Source organism: Engystomops pustulosus, chromosome 11 (genome assembly GCF_040894005.1).
Source record: "Engystomops pustulosus chromosome 11, aEngPut4.maternal, whole genome shotgun sequence".
In the NCBI taxonomy this organism is placed as follows: Eukaryota; Metazoa; Chordata; class Amphibia; order Anura; family Leptodactylidae; genus Engystomops; species Engystomops pustulosus.
The window spans coordinates 85,609,290-85,620,765 of record NC_092421.1 but is presented as its reverse complement, the minus strand read 5'-3'; the positions used below and the strand labels follow the sequence as shown (position 1 = coordinate 85,620,765).

General features: G+C 36.6%; 1 protein-coding gene and 1 long non-coding RNA gene across 2 annotated transcripts in view; one reads left to right on the top strand and one right to left on the bottom strand.

The window, feature by feature from the left end:
• The window catches only part of LOC140106376 (uncharacterized), a 15,027-nt gene extending 11,809 nt beyond the window's left edge, over positions 1 to 3,218 (bottom strand). Inside the window, exon 1 of the long non-coding RNA XR_011850776.1 lies at positions 3,101 to 3,218. This is a non-coding gene — a long non-coding RNA (uncharacterized lncRNA). The remainder of the gene's footprint in view (positions 1 to 3,100) is intronic.
• A 106-nt stretch (positions 3,219 to 3,324) lies between these two features.
• On the top strand, positions 3,325 to 7,786 carry NKX2-3 (NK2 homeobox 3). The gene is made up of 2 exons (XM_072129532.1): positions 3,325 to 3,878; positions 6,555 to 7,786. The coding sequence occupies exons 1-2, from the start codon at positions 3,554 to 3,556 to the stop codon at positions 7,181 to 7,183; spliced, it is 954 nt and encodes a 317-aa protein (XP_071985633.1). The 5' UTR covers positions 3,325 to 3,553; the 3' UTR covers positions 7,184 to 7,786.
• The last annotated feature ends 3,690 nt before the right edge of the window (positions 7,787 to 11,476 follow it).

The following is an 11,476-nucleotide window of genomic DNA, read 5'->3' as shown; positions in this document are numbered from 1 at the left end:
CTAAATATAGACATGAGGAAGGGACTCACATATAACTGATATCATAGAGATGTCTGCTATGTAACTAGACTGGCAGCAGATTATCTGAGCTTCTCTGTGTAGTGCATGTAGTAGAGCTGAAAGTGTTACTTCCCTAATTGGATCTGGGTAATAGGCAACAAGTCATCATGAGTATTGCAATATCATACAGAGATGAGAGACATGATAGATATGAGAAATAGATAAATAAGAGACAGATAGATAGATAGATAGATAGATAGATAGATAGATACATACATACATAGATAGATACATAGATAGATAGATACATAGATAGATACATAGATACATAGATAGATAGTTCCCATTCACTTATTCCCCCGGCTATGTTCTCTACTGTAATGATGATTAATATCTCAGCTCTTACCCTAATGACACAATTATGCAGGAAATTATTATAAAAGCTATTAACAGTTAACCTTCTAGCTGCCACAGGGCAAGAAGCAAGACCATACAGGAGCTCCTAATTATCAGATTACATCTCTGTGTATCTATAGAACAATATGGGGTGGAGCACGGGAGCCAGGATTGTACAGATCCTATGGTGAATATACTATCATAACAATAATTCTAGTTGATCACCTAAAATGTTATATGGGCCACCCTGCTCTGATACCTGTATACACTGTAGGTATGTAGCAGAGGTGAATTTGTCATAATTTGTTACGAAAGTAGCAGATTAAAATAAGGGGATTAATATCGTAACGATAATGTTCCAATTTATAGATACATTGAAAGTACATATATGTATGTGCATACATGGTCATTTGGATACTCTATATAAAATCAAATTTTTCTTCCACCCTCTGGATACAATTAACACATCTATGTTTCCTGAAATTATATAACGATAAATTAAAAATGAGAATTAGAAATGTTAAAAGTCTCAGTCCTGGCCTAAGGGATGATCCATGTACAGGTCTGTATCCTGCCTGGGGCTGGAGTAATATAATAATATCATTATATACATCAGTACAGATTAATAGATATCAGAGGTTGTAATTACAGTAATTAGCTAATTAAAAGCCAATTAGGAGTTTAACCAAAACACAGAAGCGGGGGTGCGATAGATAGACAAATAGATATGAGATAGATAGATAGATAGATAGATAGATAGATAGGAGATAGATAGATAGATAGGAGATAGATAGATAGATAGATAGATAGATAGATAGATAGATAATAGATAGATAGATATAGGATAGATGGATAGATGGATAGATAGATAGATAGATAGATAGTACATAGATATGTATATATGGATGGATATATAGATGATAGTTCTGAGAGATAGATATGAGATAAATAGATTAAATAGATAAATAAATAAATAAATAAATAAATAAATAAATAATGATGGATAGACAGATAACCAATAGAGAGATAGATCATAGATAGATATTAAGATAGATAGGAAATAGATATGGATATACGGATAGATATATTGATGATAGTTATGAGAGCTAGTCAGTTACATATATAGACGATGGATCGATAGATATGAAATAGATACATTAATATATAGATATGAGATAGAAAGTTAATAGATTGATACAAAATACATATATGATAGATTCTTTTTTATATATATATGCTGTTTAGATGTGTTATAGATAGAAAGATGTGATATAGATTTCTATATAGATGGATACAGATTGGCAGTTGTTAGATGCGTGTAGAATAGACACGAGCTAAATACACACATAGATGATACCTTATATAGAAACTGCTGGGATTTGTGTTGTAATGTAATTATTTTATTATGTACTGTTATAACTATTTGCAATTTTCATTATACTATTATTATTTAGCATTAGATTAGATACGTGTGAATATGAAAGTTGCAGGTGCAGATACTCGCAATGTCGCACTGGAAGAGAAGATTGCGGGGGTTGCGACAGTAGAAGAAAATCATATCATATACTGTATGGAGGAATATAATATGATGTCAAGTGATTTGAAATATGTTCACGGTATAGATCATAAGTACATAGATAGGTCATTAGATAGAGATAATAGATGGGTAGACAGATACATATATCTGTACATATAAGGACAGACAGACACATAAATATGAGATTGATAGGACAAAGTTATGAGGTAGACAAAATGAAAATGGATACTAGATAATACGTAGAAAGCTACAATATTTGGGAGAAAACAGATGATAGATGAAAAAAATGCATGCATAATATCAGATGTTTTCATTGAAGTCGATGGGAGATGGATAGTTAATAAAAAGTATTAGTTTTTACATCAGTTTTTTAAATAGATAAATAGAAAGATAGATATGGATAGACAGAAATATGTTATAGATAAATACGTCATCATGATTATTGCAATAGCATACAGAGAAGAGATAGATAGATAGATAGATAGATAGATAGACAGATAGATAGATAGATAGATAGATAGATAGATAGATAGATAAATAAATAGATATGAGATAGATAGATAGATAGATAGATAGATAGATAGATAGGAGATAGATAGATAGATAGATACATACATAGATATGAGATAGATAGATAGATAGATAGATAGATAGATAGATAGATAGGAGATAGATAGATAGATAGATAGATAGATAGATAGATAGGAGATAGATAGATAGATAGATAGATAGGAGATAGATAGATAGATAGATAGATAGGAGATAGATAGATAGATAGATAGGAGATAGATAGATAGATAGATAGATAGGAGATAGATAGATAGATAGATAGGAGATAGATAGATAGATAGATAGATAGATAGATAGATAGATAGATAGATAGGAGATAGGATATAGATAGGAGATAGATAGATAGATAGATAGATAGGAGATAGATAGATAGATAGATAGATAGATAGATAGATAGATAGGAAATAGATAGATAGATCGATTGGATTTCCATACATAATTGATAGAAAGATTGATACTTCTATAGAACAATAACAACAGTTCGTCCACCTACTTCCTGTATATAGATACAATGTAGTTTGTGAAGATGTGGATGCAGCAGTGTTGGGTTTGTCATGTGATTATTTATTAGTATTAGTAATAGGTGACGTGTGTTACCTGAGTCCTATGATAAAAGACATTACAGTGAGTTATGTGCAGAGACTTCTCTATCTACTCCCATCATCCACATGCTCAGTGTTAGGTTCCTGCTCCAGGCCTTCTCCTCCTGGGATCCTTCCTCACCCTCTTCCTGGACACAGGGGATGGGGGAGGAGGTTTTTGGCTCTTTGCTCCTATCAGAGCTCCAGCTCTTGTGTGTTTTTTCTTTCTCTTTAGAGACCTGGATGATTGACAGTCTCCTGGGATGATGTCACTACATGGGGTGGGGTGTGTGGAGCAGGCAGGACCCCATCCCTCAGCTATTCCCAGCCCTGCCTGTAACAAAACCCAGAGCAGCAGAGGCTAGGCTAATGGAGGCTATGTAGTGTGAGGACTGCAGCAGCACAAGTGTCTCCAGGATCAGCCATATCCCCAGCTCAGGATTTATCCATTACCTGGACTCCACACCTGATGATGTTACCAAGTCCAGTCACCTCCACACCTTTCTCTGTGAAGGACATACTCAACAGGGAGCCCCAGGGGCAGCAGCAGCCCCCCCACAGCAGGGGGCACCTGGCCCAGGACCTGGAGGCTGAGTACAGCCAGGCTGCATGTATGCTGGGGGACAGGGCTGCCTACACAGGGGGCAATGACAAACTCAACTACCTGAACTCTATAGGAGCTGCAGAGGGCCATGGGGAGCTGGGGGTCTCCCCTGAAGCCTATGTGCAGGCAGCCCTGGACTCATGTAACCAGAAGGAAGAGGAGGATGAGGACGAAGAAGAAAGGAGTCACAGTGAGTCCATCTCTTATCACTATGTTATTAATGGCGGTCTTATTATTCATAGAAGTATATTACTGGCAACATTTATAATAGTATTATCTATAGTAATTGTAGTAGCAATATAAATATTAGTAGATATAACTGACGTTTTGTTACTATTGCTAATAATAAAAACAATCACTATAGAAGATATTAGGAAAGTTAATACTGCAATAATATCATTGTAAATACGGTTACAAAAAGACACCAGTCCATTAAGTTCAACCTAATAGTAGTAATGTCAGTAGTAGAAGGACCAATACCAATATTGTAGTAGTAATAAATAGTGGTATTATGCCGAAGTAATCTTAGAATTAGTTATATTGGTTAAGAGCCTAATTGTCTATTAACATAATCAAAGTATACATATTATAGTAATATTAGAAAATAATATAAAATAATGATTAATAAGAAACAACAACAATGATAATAATCCTGGTGGATGGTAGTAGTAATAATAATATTATAACTACTAATAATAGTTACTATTAGTAGTAGTAATAGTAATAATATTAATTAAGTAGTAATGTTATTATTTTATAGGTATAGTTTTCTTTATGGTAATACTACTTAACAAAAGTAGTATTAGTACTTGCAATAGGGAACTAAGTGGTGGAAATGCAGTAGAAATCTCAATCTTATTCATGTTAGTAATGTTATCGTCAGTAGCAGTATTATGGTAGTAGTAGGATGAAAGTTATTGGCAGTATAGTATTATAAATATTACAAATAGTATTGAGTGATATTATGAATAATAGTAAAGATTAATAGCGAGGGTAGTAGTAATATTGCTGGTATTAATCATGGAGTAATAAGACAATTGGAAATATTGATTATATTATAATGGTTTGAAGTACTATTATGTATATACTATTATAGGAGTAGTAGTAATTAATATTCGTGGTTTTAGTTAAGTAGAAATCATAGTATTGTAAATGTTGGTAATAATATCATGGTCAGTAGTAATATTATTTATATATTATATTATATATTAGTAGTATTTACTGAATTTGTGTATTTAATTGTGTAGCAGCGATAGCATGAAAAAAAATGAATGTTGTGATGTAGTATCATATCATTTATAGTAGAAGCAGTGGTGAAGGTAGTAGTTATAGATGTAGAAGTAGTGATGTTATTTGTGACATTAATTTCATATAGTAATAATTGAATTGTAAATATTGTTAATATTTTTATTATTGGTAGCATTATAGTCATGGTTGTAGTATTAATACAGTAATAATTGTAATATTGTTAATAACAGTAATGTTGGATTGATAAGAAGTAGTAGTGGTAATAACTGTAGTAGCAGAAATGTTCAATAGTTTTAGCAGCAATAGTAGTAGTCCTGTTCTTCATGTTATGGCTCCGATAAATATACTATTAGTATTTAGGAGTGCAGTAGTTGGATGATGATGGGGGTTATAGTTATTATCAGGCCTGTAGTCCTCTCTCCGGATCAGTCTTATCCTTCTGTCTATTTGTTCTGTGCTGCTCGATCAGACAGGAGCAGCATAAGAGGAGCTGAATGAAGTAAATTGTTATTTGTAGAGGAAGGATTTATTATCCTCTAAACGCCTATTATAACCTGTCTGTACGATCCTCTACACCTCCCGCGATTGTTGTCTAATTAGTAAAGACACAACATGAATTATGCCTCATTAAAAACCAGAAGAAGCCTAGATACAATGTAACAGCCCCAGCCCTGGAGTCCTGGGGGGCAATGGATAGAAATATACATTACTGGAGCAAAATGTAGTTTAAATAATAATATTAATAATGATAATAATTCTAACAATATTAGAAGGTGTCAAGTCATTATTAAAATTGACAACAATAATTACAATGTGCAGCAGAAATAATAATAGGATATTAGATGTAGATAGAAAGTTGCTTAGCAAATAATCTACTAAATACATGACTTCAGGATCTGTAGACATATATCCATACATATAATGAGATATTGTAAATATTTATATATATATTTATATTTATTGTGCATATGTTGATGTGAATAAATAATAAATAACGTAAGAGGAAAAAAACTATGTAAAAAAATGAACAGTTATATTAAGTTATAAAATATTTTAAGAACAACAAATAATTATAAATATAATTCAGCTATAGCAACAGGTTAAAAAAAAATCCTTTTTGTGTGCAACATAAACTTTAGATTCTCCATTTCCCAGATAGTTTTTCGCTAAGATTTAGTATTGAGTCTGGGACGAATCCATTGTAGCGGTAAATAGAAATATTACAATTTATATGTATACGTATAGAGAGTTGAGTAGATAGATAGATCGATATTTTTGATTGATATATTGATAGATAAATCAATCAATCGAAATAAGAGAGAGACAGGATAAAAATACATTTTGGATATATAATAGATATATATATAAGATAGATGATAGATAGATAGATAGATAGATAGATAGATAGATAGATAGATAGATAGATGATAGATAGATAGATAGATAGATAGATAGATAGATAGATAGATAGATAGATAATTTGGGAAAAAGAGAAGACAAATTATTTATATTCACGGTCAGGTAATGGGCCACAGTATATAGAGGTAGTGTTTGCACAAATATCCTCTCTTGGTATATGGAGTGTGTCAGGGTTTTGATGCTCCTCTTCTCCCCCCAGAACTTTGCTTCATGAAGAAGTCCCCCCAGGAGGAGGACAAGCAGGAGGACCAGGACAGGCCCAAGCAGAGGAGCCGCAGGAAGCCCCGGGTGCTCTTCTCCCAGGCCCAGGTCTTTGAGCTGGAGAGGAGATTCAAGCAGCAGAGATACCTGTCAGCCCCAGAGAGAGAACACCTGGCCAACAGCCTGAAACTCACCTCCACCCAGGTGAAAATCTGGTTCCAAAACAGGAGATACAAGTGCAAGAGACAAAGGCAAGACAAGTCCCTGGAGATGGGCAGCCACCACCCCCCACCACCCCCCAGGAGAGTGGCAGTGCCAGTGCTGGTGAGGGATGGCAAGCCCTGCATTGCTGGCAGCCAGAGCTATAACAGTGCTTATAATGTAGCTGCCAGCCCCTACTCTTATAATAGTTACCCCCCCTACAGCTACAACAACAGCTCTTCCTACAACAGCAACTACAGCTGCAACTACTCGGGGATCCCTTCCATCCAGCACAATACAGGGACCAATCCATTTGTAAACATGGGCAACCTGAGCCAGCTGGGCAATAGCCCCCAGCCACAGAACCACACAGGGGCATCCATGCCATCCTGCCAGGGGACACTACAAGGGATCCGTGCCTGGTAGGGATGGGGGATACAGACATTATTATGTATAGGAAATATAGAAATATATCTATTACCAGAGCGATCCTCAGGATGGAGAGTATACTGCCCACCACTGCTCTATACTGTACTATATTACAAGAGCCTTATATGAACCAGACGAGGATCCAGGTGAAGCCTTAACCCTTTATCTCTTGCTCCAAGACTGCACATGATGTATATAGAGCAATAATACAGGCATAGTAAGTAAGTGACCCCCACGTGACCATCACAACCCAGGTGCCACCTGTCACTGTCATTATATACATTATTTATATCATGCCACAAGAGGACCCCAAAATGTGACAATGACAGCTCTGCACCCCCATATGTGAGACTGACAGGTCTGCAACCCAATATGTGAGACTGACAGGTCTGTACCTCCATATGTGAGACTGACAGGTCTGCACCCCAATATGTGAGACTGACAGGTCTGTACCACCTATATGTGACACTGACAGGTCTGAACCCCAATATGTGACACTGACAGGTCTGTACCACCCATATGTGACACTGACAGGTCTGCACCCCAATATGTGACACTGACAGGTCTGCACCCCAATATGTGACACTGACAGGTCTGTACCACCCATATGTGACACTGACAGGTCTGCCACCCAATATGTGAGACTGACAGGTCTGTACCTCCATATGTGAGACTGACAGCTCTGCACCCCAATATGTGACACTGACAGGTCTGTACCACCCATATGTGACACTGACAGGTCTGCACCCCAATATGTGACACTGACAGGTCTGTGCCACCCATATGTGACAATGACTGATAAGCACCTCAATTTGTGACACTGACAGGTCTGTACCCCAATATGTGACATTGACAGGTCTGCACCCCCATATGTGACACTGACAGGTCTGCACCCCAATATGTGACACTGACAGGTCTGCACCCCAAAATGTGGCACTGAAAGGTCTGTGGCCCCATATGTAACACTAACAGGTCTGTACCCCAATGTGTGACACTGACAGGTCTGCACCCCTCATATGTGACACTGACAAATTTGTACACCCCTTTAGGGGCAACGAAAGTTCTGCGCCCCCCATATGTGACACTGACAGTTCTGCGCCCCCCGTATGTGACACTGACATTACAGTTACAGTGGTCTGCAATCATTGACAAGACTCATGTTCTGACACTACATCTTGACTATGTTGGGAGTTGTAGTTTCATAAAATGTTTAGTCACAGGTTTCAGATCACTCCCCCCACAGATGTATATAGATATCCAATCTCCATATAAATACATAGATGTAGCAGAGTTGACTTTGACATTTTAAACTCAGTCTTATGTAGAATGACACAATCAGCTCTGCTACATTTCTGTATATATATATATTCGTGATCCGTGTGTTACCTGTGTGTGGCTGGAAATCCTTATTTATCAGTATATGTTTCTGTGAATTACATTATGCAACAGGAATCTGCTACCTCTGTCTCTACAGTTGTAGGGAGACTACAACTCTCAGCATGCACATGCTTGGGTTGTAGTTACACCACAGCTGAAGGGTGATGGGTGCAGAGCCGTGTAAGTGTACAGTATTCTCCTCTGTTATCATTGTCTGTATCATAGAAAGGAACAAACACTAAATGTAAAAAGAATATTTTATTACTTGTACAGAGCACCTTCTACTCCTGCACTAGAACCTGAATAAACCGAGGTGCAATATCCCCCCGTGTGTATGTGACTGTGTGCAGGGGCTGAGGAGGGGTCTCCCATACCCCAAATACTCTACACATCACCATCATGTGTGATATCTCTATCTATCTATCTATAGACAGAAATCAGACAATACTCCAAAATAAAATAAAAAATTCTTGATTTATTCACCCGTGCAGGAAGTTTCGGTTCTGTACACACTGAACCTTTCTCAAGCAGTGCCAAGGACCGGTGTGTACAGAGCCGAAACTGCTGCATGAGTAACTAAATCAAGATTTTCTCACTTCTTTTGAAGTGTTGCATTATCAGGATTTTTTTTACTTCTAGTGGCCAAAGGATAACACCCTCCCTGTTTATTTTCGTACAGTGCTCCTTGTTTTCCATATGTATCATCATCTAATCAGTCTATCATTCTTCAATCTAAATATTTATCTTTTGAGCTATTTTTTTTTCTAATATTTGTTTCCTATATATAGATCTATCTATCTATCTATCTATCTATCTATCTATCTATCTATCTATCTATCTCCTATCTATCTATCTATCTATCTATCTATCTCCTATCTATCTATCTATCTATCTATCTCCTATCTATCTATCTATCTATCTATCTATGTACCTATCTATCTATCTATCTACCTATCTATCTATCTATCTATCTATCTATCTATCTATCTAGCTCCTATCTATCTATCTCCTATCTATTATCTATCTATCTATCTATCTATCTATCTATCTATCTATCTATCTATCTATCTATCTATCTATCTCCTATCTATTATCTATCTATCTATCTATCTATCTATCAATTAATCAATCAATCAATCATCTATCTATCTATCTATCTATCTATCTATCTATCTATCACTGTGTTGCCCTAGGTATATACCTAGGATACATATTGTTGATATTTGCATTCTCTCGTCAGTCTATGCTATATACCATGTCAGGACATTATGTATACACAGTATATATAAGGGCTGATGTATGTGTGTGGTTGGGTGTTGAGGATAGCCTCTCTCCTGCAGTGCACTGGAGTCCTGGGCTGCTCCTCTGCTCTCCAGGGTTGGGGGGTTTTGTGTCCCCTCTTGTCATGTAGTGAGGAGAGGGCAGAGCTGCCACACTCAGGCTGATTGTTAGTGTGCCAGCCTGTGTGAATGGAGGACAAGGCCCAGGGAGGTGCCATTGTAGGGGCAGGCTGCAGTGAATGGAAGCCTCTGAGCTGCTGGAAGTTGGGAAGGAGAATGGCTTTTTATTGGATTCATGGACAATAGGTGTGTGCAGGGGACAAAACCCTCCACTCAGGCCAGATTGACGTTCCTCTATATACCCCATTGATTCCCAAAGCAAGGTTATTATTAAGCCTGTGCTGGGCCCAGGGATGGAGAATGTGGCCAGTGTGTGAATGGAGGGAGAGGAGAGCAGGGGGTGGAGGAGGCTGATTAGGGAGGCAGTGATGTGCAGCAGGAGGCTGCCAGCCTCAATGCCAGGTCATTATTGCTACATGTCTAGCAATTTACCCTGGGACAGAGGGGGAGGGGACAGAAAGACCCCAAAGTGTCTGGAGAAGCCTGGAGACAGCTGCTGGTGGGATCTCATACACTACATGTCATCCACATATACCTGAGCCCCTCTGCTGGACACATCTACCTATATATCTATAAGTCATATATACAGGTGTGTACAACACCCGAGCCACACCTATACTCTGCACTTACTACCAGGAGTACAGAAATAGTAACATTCATACTAAACACAAACTTGTTACTTTCTATTTACAGAACTATCTTTTTACTATCCACAAATCTCATATCTATCATCTATATATCTCCCATCATATCCACATAATGTCATTTCTATTTCTCTAGGTCATATCTAATAGTATCTAATAATATCTAATAGTATCTAATAATATCTAATAGTATCTAATAATATCTAATAGCTATATAGATATTATCTTCTATCTATCTATCTATCTATCTATCTATCTATCTATCTATCTATCTATCTATCTTCTATCTATCTCCTATCTATCTATCTATCTATCTATCTATCTCCTATCTATCTATCTCCTATCTATCTATCTATCTATCTATCTATCTATCTATCTATCTTCTATCTATCTCCTATCTATCTATCTATCTATCTATCTATCTCCTATCTATCTATCTCCTATCTATCTATCTTCTATCTATCTCCTATCTATCTATCTATCTATCTATCTCCTATCTATCTATCTATCTATCTATCTATCTATCTATCTATCTATCTCCTATCTATCTATCTATCTATCTATCTATCTATCTCCTATCTATCCACCTATCTATCTCCTATCTATCTATCTCCTATCTATCCACCTATCTATCTATCTCCTATCTATCTATCTCCTATCTATCCACCTATCTATCTATCTATCTCCTATCTATCTATCTATCTATCTATCTATCTATCTATCTATCTATCTCCTATTTATCTCATATCTATCTATCTCCTATCTATCTATCTATCTATCTATCTCCTATCTATCTATCTATCTATCTATCTTCTATCTATCTATCTATCTATCTATCTATCTATCTATCTATCTCCTATCTATCTATC